Raw genomic sequence first — 26,192 nt, 5'->3', positions numbered from 1 at the left:
CCACAACTTGGCCAAGCGTTGGGGGAGCAGGAGCCCTTGGAACAGGACTTGGCATCCTGGCTCCCGGCCCTGAGGTTTTGGTCCTAGACACATTCCCCTCACAGTTTACCACGTTATCTAAGGTACGACTAATTGCTCTGGTTTTCCTTTAATGTCAGCCTCCCAGTGACTAATTGAAAACATTTTCCCAGCTGCATGTCTTAAATTAAAGGTATTTTGCTTTGCTCTGCCGGGCTGTTTTCCCTCTCTGCTAGCAAAATCTGAGCCTGAGATCCCTCGCTGGATAGTTTGGAGATCATCGAGGATCTGGTTAAATCCATTTTTTCCATACATTTCTAGCTTACAAATTTATTTCCTCAGATCCCTAAAGAGACACATCCCGAGACAAATTACTCGATGCCTTTACCCTGTTGAGCTTGGCTGAGAAGATGGGGGGGATCAGCAGCAGTTCTTTACAGGTAGTTGGCCTCCAGCGCTGATTGCTGCCTTGCCCAGCAGCCCTCCGGGTGCAACCTGGGCCTCTTGTCTGATGTATTAATGCATCAGCGGTACGGCGGTGCCAGTTGGCCTCTGGCCATTACAGCTAATAAGCTACCAGCATCGCAACATCTGAGCTGAGCGTAGGCAGGCGATTGTTAACACCCCGGTGCCACACAGAGAACAAAAGGTCTTGCTCCGCTTTCTCAGTAGTCGAACAGAAGGATCACAGTATTTGTCTATTAAATCTCTGTTCGTCTTTACAGGATCTTGTAGTTGTCTTCTCTGGCTGGGATGAATGAACAGAAATCCCCTCTTGACATAAACGACTGCAATTTTTAAGGTTTCAGCTAGTGAGACCCAATTGACTTAGGGGTGTGGGCACATTTCAAATGGCTTCAAAGCCGCTATAATAAAGTACCTGAAATACGAAACACAGACAAGAAGCTTGTTGGCTCACACCTGGCGAGCTGCTCTTGGCACCTAGGAAGGTTTGGACACCCACCACCATGGGCATTGCTGCTCCTCCTCTTTGGTGGGAAACTCCGGATGCACTCAGGAGCCTGACCCCACACCCTTGAAATCAGTGTGGCTCCTTCAAACCCCATGAAAGCCCAACCTGGACCAGTGCTCCTGAGACTGCGTATGGTGAACCCTGCCTGCAAGGCACCCTGAGAGCTTGGTAGGATCCCAGGCATCTGATAGAGGTGTGCAAGGTGGGAGCTTACTCACTGGGGGACCCCTCTCAAACCAAGTAGAAAGGCATTACATTGACCATAGAGGCTCATGGTGATGCAGCTCAGAGTTAAGCGTCTTTTATCAGTGAGCCCAACTCATTCCTCTTGTGTCTGGGAATCAATAGTCTGCTGGAGCTCTGATTTTGCTCTGCTGCGGAGGGAGCTCGAGAAGAAATAATCCTGCAAATACCTCCACAGGACATGACCCTTCCTGGGTGATTAAATGGCCAGAAGATACTCTGTAAGCAAAGGTGACTGGCAGGATACTCCGGAAGAGGGAACACTGTAACTTCTCAGAGACCTGGAGCCAAGAGCCTGCAAACAAGCTGTGGGCAAAATTCCCAGAGGAAGGGCTCCTCCTGATCCCCCTCCAAAGGCGTGTGTCTCCAGCACTGTGAGCGAGCTGAGCCGTTTCCTGCAGCCTCTGTGATGGGGAAGGCAGAGGCACAACAAGGGCAGGAGGTAACTCCCTGCCAGCGCCTGCCAACGCTGGCATCCCTCCACAGGCCAACGCCGGTGGTGTCCAGGGTTGTGTTGGAGGTAATGAACTCTCAGCTCTGCCAGCAGAAACCCAGGACCCTTTGCAGTTGCATTTACCAAGTCCCAAATTTTGCCTGTCCCTGAAAGATGCCTTCCCCGTGATCTCCCTTTGAGCCTCTGCTGCTTCCAGGTGGCCAAGCTAGCGGACACCCTGCAGAGCTATCAAGGGGAACTCCCTTGAGGATTATACCTTCATGTCACTCATCTCGCACGGGGGAAACCACTTGGTCATCAAGAGCTTCATCTGAGCCCAGAATTTGCTTGGAGATGCTGTGAGATACTCGCCACTAGAAGGTGCCCTGATAGTCATGATAGAGGTCAGGTAATAAAGGGGAAAATAGCCCAAATGTAATGCAGATTAATTCTGGGTGGCCACTGGAAATTCTCTGCTGACAGCAAGTGTGCTCCCCACTGCAGCATGAGCATCTTCATCACTGACTGTGGCTTGCATGTTCTCGTGCCCACCGGAGGCTGTCTGGAGCCCATTCACCCCGAGGAGGGCACTGTGCTGCAGCAGGGCAAACCGCGCAATATCTTACGTGATGTGACCTGGGCACCGGTTCGTGGTGGAATCGGGAGGGACTGAGCAGAGGGAGCTACAGCCCTTCTGGTCTGCTGGGTGATCTCCCCAGAGCATCTCCTGAATCCACAGCCCCGGTGCTTGCTGAAAGCCTAACATGTTGATCTACTTAAGCCTTTCTTTCCTCAGTACTGTATCATAAACAGGTCCTTATAGCGACAGTGAGAAAACCAAACTGGCTGTGTTTTCTCCACAAAGCACTCTGCCTGCCTCCAGCTCTCGATATATCATTTGAATACAGACTGCTCACACACATCACATCGGACATCAAATGCGAGACTTTTTTTTTTTTTTTAGCTAAAAGGAGTATTTCATTCGTGTCCCACACAAAGCTGCTGGCAGAGTCAGCTGGGACGCGCTCTTTGCCCAGCCCCTGCACCCGCAAAGGCAGTACGAAGGACAGAGGATGGGAACGACTGTTGTGGCTGTGAAGCGACAGGTTTAGGACAACCGAGACACCACCGCTAGCTGCAAAGCACCAAAGCACAACGCCACAACGCAGAAGCAACGGCACGACGTCATTCACCTCAGCCTGGTGGCCTGGGGTGTTGTGGGAAGGTGTCAGGACATGGTGGGAAACAGAGCAGAAGGACGGGATTTCCATCATGGGAGCCTCTGCCCCCTCCAGCGTGTCTGAGTCTGGGATGGCTAAAGACACATTCTCACAGCTCAGCGCCTCCTTCAAATTGGGGAGATAAAAAGCATCAGTAGCAGAGCAAGGCTGGGTCTTAACGCTCGAACACGTTTGCCCCGTGGCATTTCCTAGGTGCCCCATTCATCCGGAGCAGGAAGAGAAAAGGAACCGTGGGCTGCAAAAACCGGCACAAACGGCAAGAAAAAATACAGAGCATCTTGCAACACCTTCCAGGGTGCCCATGCCACCATCAGTGGCCGGATTAGTCACGCAGAGTTCTACCTATTTGACCTCTTCAGCGCAGCTTGCAGGGGGTGCAGCACCGAGCTGCCAGCCATCCACGCCTGCCCAGAAGAGCCTGGGTGTCCGAGATGTGAGCCATCGCCGCAACCCGGCCCTGCCGTGGGGCATCTGCCTTGCTGCCACACAGGGGAGGGGGAGCCCTGGCTTGCAAATCCTCACCGGCATTCAAGCAATCTCAGCCGCAGGGGGAAACCTCTGGCCAGCTCCCTGCTCATGCTGTTCTCCCTCTGGGCAGCACCACCTCTCACTATGGGTTTTCTAGGGCTAAGAGCAGGCTCTGCGTGGCTCCTGATGTGCTCGGCAGGTAGTGGAAGATGAGGAAAACCCCAGAATGACCACAGTTTGCAGTCACAGCCTGTGTGAAAGGATGTGCCCTTTCTTCCCCCAATGAGGAAAAAAACCTGGGTGTTTACAGTGCATTTGCCTGAAGAAATGTCTATTAGAAACTACATTCAAATAGCAAATTCCCCATCGCTGTGTAACTAAATATCTTTTTACTTGACTTAATAGAGTCTGATAGATTTTACAAAAATATAATTTAGTAATTTAATTTCAAACCCCCCATTGATTTTGCGGTAGATTTACTTGCGATCACGGTGACAAAGCGACTTCGTATTCACTCTTAATCATGTGCTGCTGAATAGGAAGCAGAGAGCAGGCAGTGTCTGGAAAATCAACCCAGGAACCTCCAGCTTCTTGCTGAGGGGCTCTGATAATTCCCAGAGTCCAGGTCAGCCATGCCCTAAGCAGAACACGAGCCAGTGGGAAGCTGCACCTTACACCGGTGCCAGACATCTCTCCTGAGCTGTGCACTACAATTTGCTTGAGGCTCCTCTGGAAATCCCAAACTGGGATTAAAAAGAACCCGAGCAGTATTTCTGTGTCTGTGTGAAGGGAATTTATGCCATCCTTTGCTGCGTGTGTCAGGGCTGACAGTGCCAGCATTCCCAGGGCTTTATGAGATTGCTCCCCGGTGCTTGCTGCCCATGCTAAAATGACAAGGACTGATGTATCGGCTGGGAGAACAGGACAGGGACCTGTGGCTATTATGCTTCTGAACTTAACACGTACAACCTTTGAACGAACTGGAAATGGCAAGAGATGGACTTCAACCCTCCCCCAGAACAATGGTCAGGACAGCGTTAGCCCTAGAGAACGTGTTTCGAGCAGCCTTCCACCTCAGGGAGCCCTCCTGAGATGACTCAAGGTGTGGAGGTGGTGGTGACATCTCTGCTGTAGGGGGACCCGGGAAAGCTGCCATTCCTCCCACACTGCCTTGTCTCCTGCCTCTTTGGCTCTGTGTCACTCGGGATCTGACTGCCTGATGATCAGACAGAAGTGACTGGTGAGAAGCGTTCCCTCCCTACGCTGAGCAGAAGAAGAGCAGACGCTTTGTGTGAATTATTACCAGGGCTTGGTGCTTCACCTGCACCGCTGACTCTGACTTCATGGTCTCCTGACTTCTGTAGGGTCCTCTGTTGTCCGGGGCCACTGCACCTCCCCTGCTTCCACTGGTGGCTGAGGCGGTTGTTCCTCTGGACATCTCCAACTCGATCTCAGCATCCATCTCAGCATCCTCCTTGGCCTCCTTGTTGCTCTCCTCCAAGTGCTTCATCAGCACTGCCACCACTACGTTGACTAGGACGAACTGTGCGATGAGGACGAAAGTGACGAAGTAGACAGGGGAGATAACAGGCAGGTAACTGAGGCAGTGCTTGTCTTCCCGAGTGCATTCCCGGAGAGTGTCCTGCAACAGAGAGGGAAAGGTGAGGGTTTAATAAGGGCTGGGGATCTGCTTGGGTTCCAAATACAGAAATGTCAAAGATAATCTGCTGAGGACTGAAAAGCTTATGATTACATACCCCAGACACAACAGCTTGTAGGTACAACTAAAATGGATAGAAGAAAATATGGAGAACACCATAATTACATCACCTACAAAGAGGAGGATTGTGTTTCATCCCACAGGCGCAGAGTACATGGTTATTCCTCTCAGCCACAAGAACTGGCATAATTTTCCCGAGGTGTTATATAGATGTTAAAAAGAATGAAGTTTCAGGTTGGGTGAGACTTAGGACAAATTATCCCTTGAAAATACACTTGGCCTTTAAATAGGAAAGTTTAATTTTGATATTTTAAAGGGAAAGGAAACCTTTTTTTTTTTTTTTTTTTTTTTTTTTTTTTTTTCCCACAAGAGTTGCCTAAATTTGTTTGGAATCTGTATCTATGCATCTACAGAGAGAAGAAAGTACCCAGACAGAGATTGCACACACCTTCATGATGCCGTTCCAGTTGTCCCCTGTTGACACCCTGAAGAGGGTGAGAAAGGCCATGCCAAAGTTGGTGAAAGTTGCATGCCGACTCAGACCTTCACAAGGATTTTCTTCACTGCAGTCTGCAGGAGAGAGAAGCAGAAGCACGTCAGTGAAGCCACGTTTGTCAGTGCTGATTCAGAGCAGCCCCACAAACCTGGTGGTGAGACCCTGAGATATGCCACTCCGATACATGGCATCAGGGAGGGCTGCTAAGCGGAGATCTCATGGCCTGCAACTACTGAAGGGTGGCTGCAGAGATCATGTAGCCAAACTCTTCTCAGTGGAGGCACATGATTTAATAGACGGCAACACACCGTGGCTTAGGAGGTCCCCAGGTTGGACATTAGGACAGCTGCTTTCATCTGGAGGGCCCAACAGCCCTGGGACAGGTCACCAGAGAGGAAGGGGAGCTCTGTCATTGGAAGTTTTCAAGATTTGGCTGGACAAAGCCACAGCTACTCTGAGCTACTGATGGGGCTTCAAGTGGGAGGCTGGGTGGGGGCCTCCAGAGGCCTCTTCCACCAACATTTCTGTGATTCTCCTGACTTTATCCCAACAGGCAGAGCCAACACAAAGAGACGTAAAAGGAGGTGGAAACAAGCAGAATTGCTGGGGTGTCTCAACAAACACTGCTCTACAGTATCCTTTGTCTGTTATCCTCTTCATTACATCCTTGTCTTGATTATTTTTTACAGGGCACATCTACCACGAGGGATATTTCACTGAGATGAAGTGGAGCAATTTGATCTGTTTTCCCCTGAGAATTAATATACTAATGAATGTAAATTGAACATATGAAATGTCCCTCTTTCCATAAAACACAGGTTCATTAAATATTCATTAGGACGGGCAGCAATGCCTCTTGCGAGAGCATTTCACTATTAGGTATTTATTTCAGAGGCAAATAGGAAGGAAAACCAGAAAAGCAAATAGAAAAAAAAAAACCAACCCACAAACAACCAGTCTTGGGGAGCAAGCACTGATGGTTCTTGCGCCTGATGTGGACTAGCAGTGATTGGGAAAAAGAAGTAAAAGTATTTCCCAGTTAAATCAGGATGGGAAGCGGTGTGCTGACTGCCTGCAGCTTGCCCCAGACAAGGTTAGGGCTTTCCCAGTCTCTGACCACAAGCTGTGGTTACCTATGGACTGGCATTGGCAAGGTGTGTGCGTGGAAACATAAAAAGGATCCAGAGCAGCAGGAGGTGCCTCTATGAATAAGACATTTTTCACCTTTGTTGCTGAACAAATACACACTTATTTATCTAGATATGTCATATGAAAATCACAGTATTTCATTTGGGGTGGATGCAGAACTAATTTTTTTCCAGAATTTGTTGGTGACTGAAAAATAATTTGTCTGTGGTTGAAAGAAATATTCTCATTTCAGGCATTTGTAATCTGAGCAGAGGGCTGGACTCATAAAGGGGATTAATGACAGCCATAAAATCACTGCTGAGGAAGGGCCCATCTGATGCTCCTGGAGCCCTAATTGGGATGAAAACACTGAGAAGGCAGATACAGCTCCTTCAAACAGCACATTTAAAGGCAGTGACTGCTTTGGCCTGGCTAAGCTGGGCAAGGTAGGGCTGTAGTGTTTTCTCTCTGGCTCCATCCGCTTTTCTTCTTAGTGGTGGACACATTCATGATCAGCTCAGCAGTATCCTCAAGCCAGAGGAATAAATGATGCTGGACAATCAGGAACCAGTGGATGCCTCCTGATTTATGTAGAAAGGGGAAGGTGATGCTGAGAAGAACAACGGACAGACAAGACTTGGGCAGCTGGAAGAGCAATGTCAGCCAAGTGCAAAAAACTAACGGAGCGTGGTGGAAGCTCCAAGGAGGGACATGTTTATGGTGGCATCTCTCCAGCACGAGTCTGACTACCATGCAGCTTTACAGACTCATGTTCTGTCTTAAGTAGCAAACTTCCATCTTTGTGAACATATCCATGCCGGACAATTATATTTAAGCAGTAAATAGTTCCTCTACAGCCAAGGGTGATGTTGGACAAATCTCTAAACGTGTGTGTGCATGTTCGACAGGTTCTGTATTACGTCCTCATGTGTCATCTGTGATCCTGAGAAAACTTTAATCTTCAGATCGTGAGCTGTGAAGCTAAGGAAGGCCCAAGAATGAGAGAGAAGAAAGGAAACAGCTAGATACCAAAAAAACATCAACCGGACGAAATAAATTGTGTCAGGCACATTACTCACCTAGCTTGCCAAACAATTCCACTCCCAGGGCAGCATAGATAAAAAACAGGAGCATAAAAAGTAGGCCAAGGTTCCCTACCTACACAGGGAGAAAGCAGAACAAGGGTCAGGCAAGTTGAGGTCACGAATTAAATTCCTCCATCACATTCTCACCACAAGCAAAAGAGGGACTGGTGGCCAGAGGCTAATCATCATTTCCCCTGGCTTCCAACACCCTGGTCCCCTCTCACGGCTCTGCTTGAACAGACCCAGAGAAGTCTCCTGTGGTGGGGAAGGAGCAGGTGCTCCCATGTGCCAAGCTGGTGCCCTTCTATTACCCTTCCACCTAGCCGGGATGCTGCCTTCATCTGTAGTTTGGCCAATCCATACCTGTAGCCTCAGCAGCACTTAGTCCTGCACTTCAGTGCAGTGGTAGTTTAAGTGATCTGGTGCTCTGGTTTGAGTTTTAAGGGCCCGTCCCCTCTGTTTGCCAGGTTTGAGACTCTGAGCGTGAAGGCTGAGGGTTTCAAGACAGTAACAAGACATGTCGCAAGCCACAAGAGGAATTGCCTGGTTTTCAAAGGTTTTGCTGGCCTGGAGGGCTTTCAGAAAAGGAACATATGCTCCAGTAAGGTATAAAGCTCTCATAACCTTGCCACTTAACAGATATTTCTCAACAACCACTTTAGCTTTTAGTATCTCAAAAGAAAAGCCTTATTCCATACGCTGTCACTTAAATGCAGGCACCCTGCAGTTCAAACACTGCGTGGTGTGCTACTGTTTGGCATTAACACGCAGTGCAAGGTGGCTGAAGGGGATGGTAAAAGAAATGCAAGGATGCTAAAGGGAACAGGAAGGTTCTTAATAACGACGGCAATACAGTCATCCGTACTACACTACGCAATCACTACATAGGGTCTCAGCCTTTAAAACATCTCAAAGAGCAGATTTTTTGTGATTCAGGCAGAGAACATGAAGGGCAGGGTAACCTGACCAGCGAACCACCTGCATTTTACCTGCAACTACCTCTGGTCACATTTACCTTTCTTGTCACTTTTAAATGCCTTGCATCTCTCGGCTTGTAACGGAGATAGAGTGATCAAGTTCTCCAATTAGAGACGGTGTCACAAGCATCATTTTCTCTCTCAATAAAAATGAACCAGGTGGTGACTCGGGTAGTCAGGTGGAGGGATTCATGATCTCCAAGGTACCTTCTGGTGAACTGAACAGTTCGAGAGAACTTTCTTCTCTGAGGCAGCACAGCCACAGTGTTGCTGGGCATTTTGACCGTGCTTCATTAGAAAGGTTATCAGTACGATACCTGGTATCATAAAATTAACACAGCTATCACTTATGAAGTAGGTTTTGTTTTGGGTTTTTTTTGGTTTTTTTTTTGTATTAAAGAAATGGGAATAGTCAAATCACCCAGTTGGAGACTGTAATTACTATGAAGCCTAAACTGGCTACTACACACGGAGCTTTGCAATTCCACTGACATTATTACCATACTCCAGGGAATAATAGAGATAATACAGTGATGTGGATGGCTGGTCTGGATTATTTTGTCTGCACGTACTGTCTTCCGGAATAGTGTTTCCTAGCTCATGTCTGCTGGACCACTGGTGGTTTGTAAGACATTAGAAGGCAGTCTGCAAAATGACTGCAAATTAGAAAAACACAGGAAAACAGGCACACACTCGCAAATGTACACACACGCTGCTGGGGAGGCAAATGAGCAAATAATTAAAGAGAAGGAAAATAAAAGTGATAAACAAGTTTTCTAGGTTGAGTGTAAATTAAAGCCTGATGTTGTAGCACAGCAGAAGAGGGTCTTGGAATTTTTTCAAAGAAGCCTATAAGCTGAATATTTTACTACTATTTTAATGCCTAATAAATCACCCTGTAGACTTCTGGCACTGATGAAATTCCAAAGAATTTAGACTAACATCAAAGTTATTACCAGATTATCAGTCAAAACTATTATCTAGCTCTCCACATGCAAAGCATATTATGAGCTGACGTTTGCTTATAAACAATATGTAAAAGATTCTGTATTTAAGATCGTGACTAATTACATTACTGAACCAACATGTCTCATAACTAGTCCTTCAAAGACCAGTTTACCCTCATGGGTTTGCTGTATAGGCTCAAGGCATCCCACCCATAGGCATACTCTAAAAATGCCAACAGAAGCATCTTTGCTAACGTGGCGTTTGCTGGTGTCTAAGGTTGCATTTGCCCTTGGCTGAGAGCAGACACATGGGCAGTTCCAAAGCTCAGCTGATGCACAGGAGCTCTTGGGAAGTGACTGAGTGATGTGGAAACTTGGCTACCTGAGAGATGTGGCAGACAGCAGCAAGCCAAATATCCTGGGATGGGCGATGGCACGACTTTTACTGTTAAAACTCCATCCCAACCTGTATCTGGACATTCAGAGCTCTTCTGGAATGTCAGCTAAGAAGCAGGTTGCTCCCCATGTGCACAAAACAACCTGCTGTCCTGACCACCCCCTGCAGACGTAGCATACGCATGGATATGTAGCCCACAAACACGTGATGCTCAAGAGAATGTGGCTGAGCAAAATGGCTCACCTCTTGCTTAGGTGCTTCAGCAAAACTGCTTGGTCTGTTTGTGTAGCTTCTGGCTGTACTGAATCAGTATAAATCAGTGCCAGATTAATATTTTGTCAGTGCTAGCCCATGGCTCTCTGATCCATGTCCCTTGGGAAAGGAAAGGAAGGTCCTCTTCAGCCCATGGCCATCACCAAGGCCTGAGCACAGAGAAGGACCCAAGGCATGTTCTCAGAGATGGGCTGAGATGGAGGCAGTGAGGTCAGCCAGCGGCTGCTGCGTAACGGAGAAGGCAGACGGGATGTGTGTCTGCGACCTTGAGTGAGTCATTCCTCCCCTGTAACTCAACGTACCCATTTGTAATACCCTTGTGGATGGTAATTAATGTCTGTAAAGCACTTTGAGATCTACTGAGACCAGACAAGAAAAAGATCGTGCATGAATCACGTTGCTGGGAGGAACAGGACAGGGCAAGAGCACATCCAGGCACTTTTCTCCAGCAGCCAAAAGCTGGGATGCCTGTGCTGGACTCTGCATCAGGGACAGAGATCCAGCTCTAGTCAGCAGCCTCAGCTTTGGCAACTGGTCACCCAGGGAGGCTCTGAGAAGTGGTTCTGCTCTAGCAGCACTGAACAGGTCAGCCCATGCTCTATCCATCAAACTCCCCCTGACTTGGGCTGGTGCCTTTGGCTGGGCAGAGAAAACTACAGATAACCCCTCTCTCTGGCAGCTAGGGGCTATCCATCATTTGCTGTGCTCCAGTGTTGAGGGGAGGCTGTGGCCTGTAGGGAGTGAAGCAGAGATGAAGAACACCTTGGAGATGTTCTTGGTGCCCTAAAGTACCTCAGAGAAGCCACGAGAGAAGATGGTGACACTGGTGAGTATCTGTGATTCCTCCTGGACCTTCACTTTCTGGCATCCTGCCTGTCACATACTGCTGGCAAAAGTGTCTGAGTGCCTGGGACAGAGGGATGCTGTGGGGAGAGAGGCAGAGTTCTCCATCCCACCCAGAGGAGCAGGAAGGCCCTGTGTGAGGAGCTACCACCCTTCTCTATGGTGCATCCCAGCTGGGTCTGTGATCTACCAATGCAAAAGCCCTGGAACAACCCTGCTCAGTGGTAAGGAAAGTCACCCTCCTCTCCACACACCCAGCAAACCCCTTCTCTCACCGCCCCTGCATGGCCCGTGGGGAGGCTGTCGCTGCTTTAGCTCTTGTGGACGTCACTGCTATAAGTTTTTTGCCTCCCCCTAAGTGAGACTGCAGTAGCTAAGCACCACTGCACGTCCCATCAGCGTTCAACCTCTGACCTATGCCACTAAGTAAAAAGCCCGCATCTGCAGGCACTGGGATGCAAAGCAACTATGCCAGGTTGCGTTAGCTTGATACGCAGATGTGTTGCACGGATCATGCACAACAGGACACCGTCCACCTGGGCGCTATCTCTGTTGCATTGTCAGCTCTGTGATCCTACCCAAATCCCTCTAGATCCTGCTGGTCTCTACTCTGCCTGCTCTGGGAGAGGCACTGATGAAATACATGTCTTCTGCTGCCCCGCTTCGGCAACGGCTGCCTGAAGAACACTAAAGTTCCTCTTGTGCCTCCTCCTGCTCTGACATCATTTCTGCATCGCTGGCCCACACCTTGGCATTTCAGTTGTCCATGCAGGCAATGAGCACAGCTCCCTGGGATGCCTGTCAAGAGCAATTTTGCATAAAACTAAGCCCCTGCCAATCCTTCCCAAGGACGTGAGTCCCTCTCATCTTCCTTCCAGCACTCTCCAGCCAAAGCAATAAGCCCGGCAGCAGGAAAACACAGGCTAATTTATGCACTAGACCCAAGAGAAAATGGACACATTAGTCTGCTTGGAAAACGGAGGCCATCTGTGGGAATTCCAGGGCTAGTGGAGAGGGCCAGACCAACAACCTTAGAGGCTAAAGTCATCTCACTGGTGCAACCACAAGGCCACTAGCTGAACGGAATGAGCTCCCCTTTCCGTGTATCCACTCAGCCCCACGGAGACCAGTGCTATCAGCCAGCAGAACGGTTGTTTCTTTACCTAACGATTTCTGCTTCACTACTCAAATCTCTCAGGCATCTCTGCTCTTCTGCAGCACAGCACACACATACCTATCTTCCAGAGTCTGCCTCATCTGCAACGCTTGCTGGTAAGACATTTCTATTCTTGCTCTTTGAGCTTCACAACCACAGTGGGTTTTCAGCACCTTTTTTTTTTCAGCATCTATCTATAAACAAAAGCAGGCTATTGTTTATGTCCCATAACTGCTGTTATACAAGGCCAGAAAACCTCTTCAAGAGCTGAAGTTGAGATAAGCACGGGAACTACAGCACCACGAAGAGTTAAACTCCTGGACAGGAGCAAACTACAGACTCTGTCCTTCAGGGCACTGATAGAACAAGGAGTTCTTAACTTTTTTCTTGGCACAGAGTCCATCTGGGGGGAGTTCCAAGCTTTGAAGACAAAGAGGAGGTATACTGTACAGTTCTGCATTTCATTAATGTGCCGTCCACAGACCAAGTGAGAAAGAAGAAGGAAGAACAACTCCGATCTTTTGATAGGGAAGTTCCACATGTTACTATTGTTGGCCCTGCAGAGCCAGGGTGGCAATTGGACTGGGTTCCACTTTGTCCTCTCCATCAGGAAGAGCACTGGCAGGTTAGCGTTGACTGCAGGTTTTCTTACTGGCTATTTATAGTAGAAGTGTGGTGCAGACTGAGCTGGGCTGCTAAATATGGTGGATTCATTTACACAACGAGCATTTTAACCCAGCCAAATGCAAAGTTACAAATCTGAGAGTGAAGTGCAGGCCATGCTGCAAGAGGAGTGAATTGTACTTTGGAAAGCAGGGGATGTACAAAGGACTAAAGGATTATCAGCAGGGTCCTACGGAGCAGACATTGCTTACAAAATCAATTCAGGCACCAGATGTATAAGCAAGGGAATACTCAGCTGAAGCCTAAGAGTGGTATAATTCATTATATAGCCTTCATGGGGCCAGAGCTCATAAAGAAGAGGAAAACACTCGGAACAGATCTTGAAAACCTGGTTCATACTGAGAGATTAAAGGAGTTCAGCGTTCTTCAATTTGCAAGAGATTATTTTATCTCTTGTTGCCTCCAAAAAGTTCCAGAAGACAAAAAGCAAAATTACATACAATGAAAAAACAAACTTGGCTAATTCAGACTAAAACCACCTGATGTTTTTAGCAGAAAGAATAAACACCTACTGGAAGAATGTATTTCATCAATAGGGCATGGCTTATCCCTAACGCTCTGCATCCTTAGAACAAGACTGGGTGGCTTTTAAAAGACATGCTGAAGTTCAATGCAGAGCTGTGTGGCCTGTGTTATGCTGGGAGCAGGCCTCTGCAATCACGGGAGTTTCCAGTCTGTGAACAGCAGCACTGAACTGGCTTAATTAGGTCTGGCAACGTCCAAGTGATGAAGTCAGTGCTGGTCACGCTAGCCCAGCTCTTTTTAGCTGCTCCATTTAAAGCAGTGGATCTGTTTCAGGTTTACACCAGCGTAGCTGATTTTAGCACTTCATACTTTAAAGTCCATGAGAGATTTTGTTTGTTCTCCAAAAGGGTATGCCATGAGGGTATGCCTTCAGAGCTGACGCTGGCAGTGCTGTTCTAGGTAACCATGGCCCCACTACTAGTTCAACCTCTTCAACCAGCTACGAAACTGGAAAACTTGGATTCCAGTTTGAAAAGGAGATACTGCCTCAAGACTGCACAGTAGAGGGTAAAAGAGCCAGTGCTGGACAAGCACAGACAGCCTGTGGCAGGAGCATGATCATTGATTCACACTATCCCAAACATTTGCTGGGACTAAGAGGGCATGGAGGCGGTGGGCAAAGAAGGCGCCATTCTGAGATCTTTCCTTGACCATTCTTTCTGTCTCTCTTGCCTCTCCTTCATTTGTTCTCCTCTACTCCATCTCATTTTTTTCAGAGACATGGTGGAGGACAACATCTCTGAAGTGGTAGACATGAGGTTACCAGACAAGGAGGATGCAGCATGGTAGGAAGTTTCCTCCAGCTCAAAGTCAGTCTGAAGTTCCAGAAGAGGAGACTAAGCCTGTACCATAACAGCTTCGATCTTGGATCAGAATGCTAACACTCCACCAAGTCTGGGGATAGTTGGTTCTCTAAGTGTTACTTAAACTGTATCTGCTACTGAATAAAAAAAAATAGGAAGCTGATGAAAATCACCCAAAAGAGAAAGAAAAAAAAGTGTATAGCAATGAACATGCCTTGCCATGTTAAGGCCATAAATGGACATTCTACATACACCAGACAAAGATTTTCCCCCAAAATCTAAATGAACAAACATCAAATTCATTTTTCTTGTCATTTAGCAGACATATTTAATGAGGATTTTCCAGCTGTGGTTTTAGGCTGCTAAATTCATTGGGGTAGGAACTCTTCCCCTGTCTTTGAAATGAAAGCTGTAGCTTTATGAAGAATGATTGTTGTTGGAGAGGTCTTCCCAAACTTCCCTTCTCATTTTCTGAATTTCAGTGGAGGACAAAATGGCATTTTTATCTGCACAAGATCTGCTTGGAACATCCCTGGGGATTTCCCTTTAAAAGCGGCTTTGGTTTGAATGTAAACTGCAAAAACACCCCAAGGAAACAAAAAGCCTGGCCTGCAGCCACCCTATTGTTTGGGGGGGAGAGAAAACAAGAGAGAAAATACGCTCTGTAATCACAATGCTTTCGAAAGAAAAAAATAGACACAAATCAAATGCTTTCTTGAAATGCCAAAACAGGGGTCAGGTTGGTAAATTCCATACTTTAGTCTCAGCCAAAATCCTTCACTGAAAAGGAAATCTGAACACCAAAGGGCAAGTGTCTCAGATTAGAAACATCTTTATGGCAGTGATGAAAAGTAAATGGGTCTTTCCAAGAAAAAGAAATTCCCCTTGTTTTCCAGTTCATTTTGAATAGATCATGGGCTTCTTTGTACTTAGCAACTAATTCATAGAGGTATATTTGGGTAATTACACGTACTTGTTCTGCTGATTCTCACATGGCCACTCATATTCTGGAAGAGCTGCCTACACAGTGTCTGCTTTTGGCAAAGCCACAGTGCTATCATCCTGCCTTTGAGATGTGATCCCTCTGCAGACAGCTGAAGCTGATCAAGATGTGATTGCCCACCACGGTGCGCTGCCATCTCCCTGTTCCTACGGGGCTGGGAGAGGGGAGGCCTGACATGGAATGGAGTGGGCCCACTCATAAATCTCCTTCCAGTGACTCAGCTGTGGGATGTTTTGGAGGGGCTGAAAAGCAAGGATTTGTCTGACCATGCTTGTGCACCTTAAAAGCGCTGCTTCTGAATTGCCAGCTCAGAAAAAGTGGCTGTAGAATTCCTCTGCCTCATTCTTGGTGGCCTGGCACCTCATATGGGTACTCACTTCTGGGTAAAGCATGGCGGTAAATGTTCCCAGTACTGTCTAGTGGGATACAGGATCCTGGTGATATATGAAATTGGAATGTGTAGGCAGCTGAACTGACTCTAAAGACCAAAAGATTAGGACTCAGAACATCAAACTCACAAACTAGCAGAACACAGCTTAAATAGTACAAGATTTTAAAAGCAAAGGAACCCTAAACTTCAAGGAATTCTTCTGATGAGCCTTTAGATCTTTTTGAGGGAGGAGTGCAAGTCAGCAAAAAGTTTCTTTCCCTCTTTTTTCAAATAAATGGATCCATAAAAAAGTGGTCTCAGGAACTGAACACTTGAAGGATCCTATCAAATATCGTTAAGACTGGCAGCATCATTGTTCCTCTTGCAGCTCATGAGAATATGGTCATTTGAGACCCCGCTTCAAGCTTTTAACACTCAGAAACATCTCCCCTATTTGCCTTTTAAATTCTGCAGCTCCTCAGCCAATAGGTGTCAATAAACATGGTTTCTCCTTTCTCACAAAGAAAACCGCTGAGCTGGAAGCTGTTCTACTTCCAACGCTTTCACCAACAGCTTTCTCTGTCTATCGTTGTGTTTCCTGAACTTGCCAGTGAAATCTGTGTTTTATAAGAGCTCTGCCTACAGCAATTTTCTCTCTGTTATCTCTTTTCCATCATTCTGGTCCTCCCATCTATGTGTACACTATGTGAGCAGTATGCGCCATGCAAAACTCTGCTATCAAGGCACTGGTGGCAGCAGAGGAAGCTGATATCCTCCGCAGGTGGCTTCTAGTGCCACCAAACATGGTGGCACAGAGCTGTCTCCAGGCCCAAATGGCATAGTCCAGTAAGGGGAATAAACTGGGCATGGATGAAGTCTGGGGGCTTACCTGGGGAAGCGCTTGCACCACTGTGTCCAGGAGAGCTCGCATCCCGGTGGCCATTTTAAGCAGTTTCAGCACTACAATGAGAATCAAATCCTGGTCAGCAGGGCTGGCAAATATTTCAAGCAAAACTTATAAAAGAAATCTAGCTTCAGATCTTGTAGGGAAGGCGTACATCTCTCTTGCATCTGTTCACACAGATGGCAAGCTCACTGCATCCTGGCAGGGTCCACGGAACATCTGAACATCCTGACTACTTCCCACTCCAATTAATGTTAAGGACACCAGTAAAATAGACCAAAAGCCAGTAGAACTCCAGTGTGCCCTAGCAGAAAACTGGGAGAGTGATGGGAAGACACTTCATCAGTGAAGAGCATCATCTCAAGCTCTGATCCTTCCATCTCTTGTCTGGTATCAGTATAAAAGGTCTGTGATCCCAGGTTTGAATCAGAGACCAATCTAAGATGCCACTGGAAACACCCATGAAACCCTACCTAGCTTGTGTCAAAACTGGCATTTTGCAGCCTTGTTGCCTAACTGTTCTCAAGTCAAACTGAAACAGCAGGACTGGAAGAACAAATGGCCAAACCATTTCTTGACGTGTCTGGAAGGATGGCTGGAGACCTACGGAGCAGGCCGTACCTCTTGCTATTCTCAGCACCCGCATAATGCGTATTATTGTGGGATTGATGGGCAACGCAGCATTCATCTCAATTTCCTCCAGCGTGATTCCCACAATTGATAAGAGAACTATGGCCAAATCCAGCTGATTCCACCTACCAGACAAAGAGATGAAGGGGAAAAAAAAATCAGACATGGATAGACGCCCAAGAGTAGAGAATTATCTGTTAGTAACGGTCGCAAGCAAATCCCAAATGCCTCTCCTCTCTCATGTCTGGGCCCGTATTCTTCTATGTGGTACAAAATCAACTCACTGCAGCCGGCACAGACAGCCTCTGAGCCACAAGCTGCTCACAAGCTGCTGTAGCGTGTGACTGGGAAGTGTCCCTGCCTACTTCCCGGTCCCTATTTTCCCCCTGCTATCCACTTGGAGCCATTCTCAGTGACAAGATACTAGGCTAGAGGGACTTTTGGTGTGATGCAATACAGCTGCTCCCAGGTGTTATGTCACCTGTCTCTTGAATTACTCCGCTTGAATATCTTCATTGATTTATAGTCTAATACTTAAGGGCCTTTCCACACCAGCACTAGAAAGACAGCAAGATGTGAAGAAACGGAATGACTTTTCTATGCAATTTCCCTCATAAGTAATATTGCTCATAGCAGCTTCCAACCGCCCAGTCAGGATAAATGAGGAAAACAAGCTCATTTTGTGGAAAAGCATTCAGTCTTATCCTGCTCCCCAGCAAGTCGCCAGACCACAAACGTGCTCTCACACACATTTGCTTCCAGCTAAATGTGAGGCAGAATAAGATCTGCAGGTCTCTGCAGCTGGGATCTGAAGGCAGCGGTGCCAAACCCAACTACCTCTGTCTTTGCCAAAGGCTTTACAAAGCCAGCAGTCTACCAAAGGACTGGTTTGGACTGCAAAGGAGACTCGTTCTGAGGGACTCTGTGACCTTAGGCTGCCAAAGCTGCTCTTTTGGGGACTGCATTGATGCCAACAGGTTGTTTCTGACCTCTAAGCTGAGCTGGTCAGACGTGGTGGAGAGGCAGATACTGAGGGAAAGAACGTATCTAGAATTTTGTAAGATTTCCTGAATTCCTTCTGCAAAGCAGTACCAGCAGTTCTTAGAATTTTTATTTCCTACACTATAAAGTTTGCACCCATGGAGAGACAGCCCTTTGCTCTTCCTTGCACACAGCATGTAGTACTATCACAGTGACGCTACATTTACCCAGCATCTGGCTTTGAAACTGGGTCACTACGGCTCTATCCCAAATGCACAGGAGTTTAAAATACTCTCACCTGTCCTTAAAGAACCTTCGAAAACCAAACGCCACCAACTTCAGAACTGCCTCGAACACAAAAACTATGGTGAACACGTAGTTGCAGTACTTCAGGGCTTCATCCAGGGACTGAAAAGAGAGACACCAGTTAGACCAGCCCCAGATATCCCCTCCTAGAGCCCCGGCCGAGGGACTGGCACGCACAAGGGTGGCACGGGCGCAGAGATATAAGAAGTAAAGTCATAACAGCTTTTAGAGCTGAGTTACAAAACTGCACTAAAACTCACGGCAAAACTCAAAGGATTAGACACTGATGCAAACAAAAACCTCATAAGCACTAATACTGGTCGTGCTAAAAATGTCAAGAGCCATCAATCCTCCAACTTCAGCGTGCAAAGTATCCAGTCTGGGTCAGAGAGAAAATTTTACCCCTTCTCCATCTAATAAAATTTACTTCTTTGGATGTGCCTAGCCTTGGGTGGAGTAAAAGACCTGATGGATCATTTCTTCATTCCAGTGTGGCAATCCTTAGGACAATGGCTTTGCTTAAAACATTCAGAAAAATGAATTATTTTGGAGATGGATTATATCTTGCCTACTTGAAAAATGTTATGTCTCTAGAGCTGGGCAAAGCCTGCCCATATTTGGTGCAATGTTCACACTCTCTATAGAGCTGCTCTCGGAAGTCAGGAATCCACAGTGTTTATACTTTAAGATGATGAGTGTTTATAATGGATTTCATTGGAACTGTAGGCCAACAATAGCAAAAGAATCTTGCTGGGACCTTAAAATAGTTGCAGAGTGAAACAGCTCTTTGGTTGGGTAGGGATGTGAGGAGAGGAGGGAGGGAAAGGGAGTTTAGTTAAATGCCATATATTTCTTACAATAAAAAAAATGGTAACAGTGAACATCAAAAGCGACACAACTGGAAATAAAATGCAATAGGGGAGTCTGCAAAGCAACGTCTGCTTTGTTGACAGAGGAAGCCTCAGGCCACAGGAAAGCTCTCATCGTTACATTTGTGTGGTGACTGTGCTTTGCTAACCCCAGATATGTGGGATGACCATGCACTGATTTTTTGGGAACAAGGGCTGAAAGTTTTTCAGATATTGGCATTCCTCAGTGCACTACTATCCTGATTTTTGTTCCAGTGCTTAAAACAAAATGGCAACTTAAAAGAATGTGGGACAATTTACTCTTTCATCTGAAGCACGCTGCCTGAGACTGAATTCTTGTATCATTTGTGATGGTTTGCATTCAGATTTACAGCACTGGCTTTTACATGAATATAAACCAAGTATAAATAAGGCTTAATCTGGATAAATAACATTTACAGGCGAAACAAAGGCTGTTACGCAAAGGAATTACGGGGGCAGAACAGCACACAGTCAGCTGGCGTAGAACACACACACATGTTGCCCTGTGGCTTGGTGCCCCTCTGGCTTAGCTTCCAGGAGGCATCTGCAGGTTACCTGGCAGACCATGCAATACTAGAAAAGTAAACACTGAGCTCCGTGAATGCTAAAGCGATGGAAGATTAATATATGCGGCAAATGGACAGGCTATATGATTTATGCCAAAGTTTTCCTTGGGAAAGAAGGATTTTATGATACATAAAGAGACGAAGGGTTGTACTTAAGAGTTGGTTTATTCTAAGTTCATTGAGGGAGAGAAATGTTGCTCTGCATGCATTAACTTCATGTTTATATCTGTTAATGGAATATTCTACAACTCTGGATTGTTTTACAGTCTGAAGGTCAGTCACGTCTGGGATCAGAAGAGGAAATATTTGGACTGGTCTTTTCCTAGTAAAAGTTTAGCTCCCTCTCCATTAGCCTTATTCTCTGTCGGTTTTTTTTTATATACAAGAGCAGAGAAATCAAGCTTTTGGCTGAGGCAAGGGACTCCCAAAAGGTTGAGCTGGTCTAGAGTTAGCTGGATTGCAGTGCTGAGCCTGGAGCCTGCTGAGGCTTCTGAACAACAGGGAACGGTCCCAGGGAAGCAGAGCAGGCTGCAGACCTCACTGGTCAATGGTATGCCAAGGAAACAGTGTATGGCCCTCAGGTCCTCTGCTACCCCATGCTGCTGTGTTTCATAGCCGACACGATGGGTGGCTCTTACCTTTGGCTGGTTGTAGTGCTCCATCGACATAGTGATGACATTGACCCCAATGATGAATGTGATGAAGAGGTCGAGATAGTGGCTGGTGCAGAGGGTGTGAATGTACTTCCGTGCTGGGGAATAGTCAGCATAGTAAGGCCTGCGCTGGGCTTCTGCAGAAGATGACAAAGAAAGGCAATACAATGAATGCAGGCCCTGCTGTGTGGTTGGCACCATCGCAACGTGGCTTGCGGGTTATGTCTTACACACCCCTGGATGCAGGGCAAAGCCCTTGGGAGAACTGGTTCAGGCAAGCCACGTGAAATGGCCAAGGGCTTCTTCTTAGCAGCGAGGCCTTCAGGAACTGTAGAGGGGTTAACAGGCTGAGCCAAACTTCTTGTGCCTGCAGAAGGGACCTCCACAGCTCTGACAACCAGGTCTGTTTTTCTCACAAGTGTGCCCTGTTCTTACTACTCTGTCTCAGGCTAGAGGACAACCTCTTCACTTAATGGGACTTCTGTCACAAACCAGGAAGGGTAAGAAGCAGGATGGAAATGAGACCCAAAGCCAAGAGAAAAGCTTCAAACCCAGCAAAACTTCAACTCCAGTTTAGAGGAAGGGCTGAAGGCAGGTCTCATTGGTCTGGACTCTGATGTGCATCTCTCCTAATCCTGCTGATGTCAGGCATCTTCCATGTAAGAGAAAAACATAACCTGAGCTCAGGTTCTGTGCCAGAAGGCTTTTGCTGTACTTTAAAGGTCTAAAGAAAACATAGCAATGCCTGTGGCAAAGGAGGACACATGCGTGAGGGTTAGTAGCACACAGGAGAGCATCAACAGCAATGGAGTGGGGTGCTCAGCATTTGTCTCGACAAAGACTGTCAGCACAAGCTCCTCTGGAAATATAAGAACAAGGACATAGCTGCATCTAAAAAACCATTCAGGCTACGATCACATGAATTTTGTATCTCTGCCTCTGGTCACGACTCCTTTCTTCTCCTTGAAATGGGGAAATGTCTGCATATGACCAAGTTTCCAGGGCTGTTCCAAGGAGAGTTGTTGGGACACTGCCCTGTGACCAAGTTGTATTTACTGCGTGTGTCTCTCTTAAATTAGACTGTGACCACAAGATAGCTGTGGGCACTCGGCTGGAGTCAAAATTCTTTTCAAACTTAAGAAATGTAAATATTCAAAGAGTGTACTTAAGGCCAAACTCAGCATTACTGTAGATTTTGCAAGTGGAAGAGAAATGTTAGGTCAGACTAAGTCAGAACAGGATTGTTCTTAACAGAAAGGGATTTTTTTTTTTTTGCAAACGTTTCAGCAAATTCAGCTTTTAATGCATAAAGAACTGGGAAAAAGGAGTTGCTTCACCTTAAAAATAAAGAGGGAAATAGGTTCAAAAGTACTTAGTGACCCTCTGAAATACATTTTCCACTCCTCTCATCTTGCTAATATCTTTCAGATGGAGTGACTCTTGAAATGTGGGGTTTTTTTGGTAGTGCAACTGATGCCAGATTAGAGTCCAGAACCCTCAAATGGATTGGATAAAGGGAAACTGAATCTGCTGCTCTCTTTCAACTATTTTTTCTGGTAGCTAAAAGTGGAGTGGAGGCGTTCAAAAAAACGTTTCCTTCTGACTGGGGTCACCTAGATTTATTTTTTCTGCTAATGGGTGTGGAAAAACAAGATGAAAGCAAACGCAATTGTTTTTGAATACATTTTCCTGTTGCTTTCACGCGCCTTAGTCCAGTCTTGGACTGGTATGGCTGTCTTTGCTACCGAGCTCGGCTAATCTTCTGGTGTGTCTAAAAAAATAATAATAAAAACATTGCAGTATAACATTTGTTTAAGTCTGTACAACGTGCTTTCACGTGTATTCAGGATTACGACACACTTTTTCTTCCCCCTTTCTTTTTTGGAACTGTCTTCTTGGGAATGCAAAAAATCAGCTTGCTGGAAGGTCTGAGAATACCCCAAACAGTCAAACATTATGTTAAGGGACTATTTATTAATGACTAATGGTCAATTAAGGCATCTCAGAACGTTAGCAACGATGGGCAGCGTGTGAATACACCGGCTACCAGCACATACGGAAAACAGGCTGTAGGCGACTGCAACTACTCTCTAACGTGCCCAAATTCCGCCATTGATCAAGTGTTCAGCAAAAGATCAGGTGTTTGTTACATTTTCTAAACTACTGATATAATTCTAAAGCATTATCCCAAGAAGACATCTTCCACTGTAAAGCTGCTGGACAGAAAACCTTCGAGGCTGCCTGCCAGCAACACAGCTCTCTCTTGACAGGGGCTGGATATAAAAATAGTAAGGAGGAACCACCCAGCCATAAAGGAGGGTGAGTTTTATTGCGTGAAAGTGTCTTGGAGGTCTGTGTTTGTACGTGCTGCCAGTGCTCAGAGCTGGCTATGCCTGGTCAACTGGTTGCTCAGAGAACTTGGGATAGGTTTAACTTGACCTGGGATGAGGGAGTGCTACAAAATGCCTTACTCATTTAGGATGCACTACATCCCTGAAGCCAGGTTAACAGATGAAACTTCTCCTGAGGGGACACATACAAGGACAGTCTGGGATAAAGTTGACACCACTTCGAAACACATGCAACAACACTGTCATGCTCAGTGCAGTAACCCATGCAATGTCCATTAGAGGAGATACTGCTCATGCGGGGCTAGTGGTAGTGAGCAGGGGTGTGCAGGAAGGACAGGCCAGCTTCTGCTCTCGGTGGTGCTGGTGGTGTGTCAGGAGAATCCCATGAGGGCACAGAGGGGTAGCAGCAGGGTGAAAGCAGTGAGAGATCAGCCCCACCGCTCACAGCCATCTGAGCAGGAGGGAGGCTGCATCTCAGAGCTCCAAGGCTCCCAGCTCTGCCGTGTCACTGTTCATTCCTGGTCTCTTTAGGAACAGGGAGTTTTACTTCAATCAACAGCACGGCAAGTGGCTCTGGCCTGCTTTCAGTTCAGACACACATTTTTTAGCTCTTAGTGAGAATATACTATGTTATTCTCCCCAGTTTGGGTGTAAGCGTTCACTGCACACACCTACTGCTACAGCCTGCTCAACCAGAGACATGGGGTCTGCAGAACCTGTACGAGGAGGAGAACAGTGGACCATGGGGACATGGGCACAGCAAACGGGGAAGATCTAATACATCATTAATTACAGTAGGCAAAATGCAACCTGTGCCTGGTTTCTCCAGGGAAACAGTTTCTGGGATGAGACTCCAGTTAGCCAACTAGCAGACTTACATCAAACACAGACAAGTATCCCTGCAGCTGATGGTTTGAATTGGTGGAAATACAGGAGGGAAAGAAGAAACCACCAAAGATACGCAAAAGGAAAACCACAGTCCTTTCTCACCTCCCACTTTTAGACGTTGGCTAATGCTCGAACCTCACCTCTCTGAAGAGTATTTAAACTTCTTTGCTTGCGATTCTGCTGACATGAAAATTAATGAAGCACTGTCTCCTAGCTTAAAAGCATTTAGGTTGGCATTACAATTGCTAGCTACAGCTCCTCCATTATTCTCCTCTGCATGAAACATTAGAAAGCCCTAATGGGTTTATATGCATGCTTGGCACAGAACAGCTCTATACCTGCAGCTGCCTGGAAAAATAAGCAAGATGGTTTGATAATTCCCTAGTTGGAAATACTAAACACTCAGATATGCAGTGCCCAAAATTTTAGTTACAGCTCAAATGCTGCTGCTGGATACAGAGGTGGTTGTGGCATTGAGAGGATGGACTAATTTAAATACCAATGTGTGCTGCCCACGATTTCTCACCCCTAGAGAGAAAGGCTTGCAGTCAGTGCTCTGAAAGGCATCTCTGCTGGGTCTTAAAACAAAACTGGCCTCTTCCTTCTACAATGCCCAGACACTCAGGTCTGGGTTGGGAAATGCCTCAGAGAAACACCACTGTGGCCACCCTCCTCTCGTACAGCCTGGGAATCAGGAAAAAGCATTTACCTTTTTTCTCTGTTCTCAGGGTCTTCCTAGGGACCAGTGACTTGGCGACACTACCGAAAGGCACTCTCTGCTCCCCAGCTAGGGCCTCCCCCGGGCTGTGTCAGGCATTTCCAGCTTTTCCAGCGTTGCCTGCACTGCTTTCGGCACACAGTGTCACCCAGACCCCGCTTGCAGCCTTTGAAGCCCAGGGTACTGCCTGCATTTGACCTGACATCGTGCTCTGCTCAGCGGGCCAGCGGCTGCCGGCTTCATGGCAGGTACAGGCGGGTTGGATTTGGCTGAACGCAGAGGAGATCAAGCCCATCCATGTGGTTTTAATCAAAAACTTTAATCTGGGGAGGCTGGTTTCAGTCTGTGTCTTCTGAGAACCTCATTAAAAGGCTAGGAGCTGCAGGGTTATTAAATTACACTACACTTATTTACATAGTAGATATAGTGGATGGAGGTAGTGACTGCGTCAGAAAAGTATTCTAGCTTATCTTGAGTTTTTACCTGCACATGAAAAAGTATGCTGTGCAGTTCTGCCTTTAAACCCACGTCAGGTGCATTTCTATGGTGTATTCAACCCCCTGACCTCTTTTCTCATGTGAGCAGAGTTAGCTGAGAATCCCGGTGGTGCCTTCTTTTCAGTGCTGGCCCTGGCCTCAGTGGAGTTTATTGCAGCCCGGTTGCGAAGGCTCGGCCTTGCTGATGCGCTGGGTCCATGAGCTCCGGTGCCTGGAGCGATGCTTGGCACAGGAGCAGAGACAGTCAAGGCACCCTGACAAGGGGTGTCACCCTGTCCCAATCCCTTCATGAAAGTGGCCCTCTGATGGGAAACAAGAAACTTTTTGGAGAGGTCTGAGGTGGTGTCTGACAGCAGAGATGTGGGCTGAGAGGGACCTTCCTGCTAAGCTTCTGAAAGGCCTGAAAAGTAGTCCCAAAACAGACACGTGATGATTCCCCATCCCACCTGCATGGGGTCTGATGAAGGAGCTGTGTCCTGCTGCACGGCTGCCCCCTCCACGGAGCAATCCCTCTGCCAGGCTCATAGCTCTGCACACAGGGTCCAAATCCTGGACCCAGCCTGCAGAGCCTGGGATTCGTACCCAGGGCCTGCTCGGATGGGACCATCCAGGCACTCACAGGCTGAGGCTTAACTCATTTCCAGGCCTGAGCCCAAGCCTACTATGGTGCGTTTCTGTGTGTGTAGGTACCTACAGATGCCCACAGACCTCAATACAGAGAAACACACGCAGGGTTGCTACACACAGAGGACACTACAGACAGGAGACAGGACACAAAGACAAGATGCCAGGCAGACGAGGCAAGTCCAGATTGATGGGTGTTGCTCAGATAGTACATCTGTATGCTACGCTTGATTTTACTCTTGTTAACAGCCCTAATTCTTCCTCCCCTTATGGTCTATTCAGGCCAAATACTAGAAATGGCAACTGAAGTGTAAAAGCAGGGCTCTCTGCTAGGCTTCCCAACGCAGAATCACTGGTCTCCTGTGCCCATCCTGCCCGTGGGGACAGCCCTCTCCGCCGCC

The 26,192-nt window shown here is 47.1% G+C and overlaps 1 protein-coding gene across 1 annotated transcript in view; it reads right to left on the bottom strand.

Annotated features, from left to right (window-relative positions):
• The window catches only part of LOC104135730 (voltage-dependent T-type calcium channel subunit alpha-1H), a 126,499-nt gene that overhangs the window by 6,021 nt on the left and 94,286 nt on the right, over positions 1-26,192 (bottom strand). The window contains 8 exon segments of the mRNA XM_035889125.1: positions 2,861-3,013; positions 4,680-5,018; positions 5,545-5,666; positions 7,800-7,878; positions 16,673-16,743; positions 17,309-17,442; positions 18,597-18,706; positions 20,699-20,850. Coding sequence (XP_035745018.1) covers positions 2,861-3,013; positions 4,680-5,018; positions 5,545-5,666; positions 7,800-7,878; positions 16,673-16,743; positions 17,309-17,442; positions 18,597-18,706; positions 20,699-20,850 — 1,160 coding nt within the window.

The sequence above is a fragment of the Egretta garzetta genome, unplaced genomic scaffold (assembly GCF_000687185.1).
Source record: "Egretta garzetta isolate BGI_Z169 unplaced genomic scaffold, ASM68718v1 scaffold42, whole genome shotgun sequence".
Lineage (NCBI taxonomy): Eukaryota > Metazoa > Chordata > Aves > Pelecaniformes > Ardeidae > Egretta > Egretta garzetta.
Note: the sequence above shows the minus strand (reverse complement) of the source record. Positions and strands in the feature narration are given on the sequence as shown.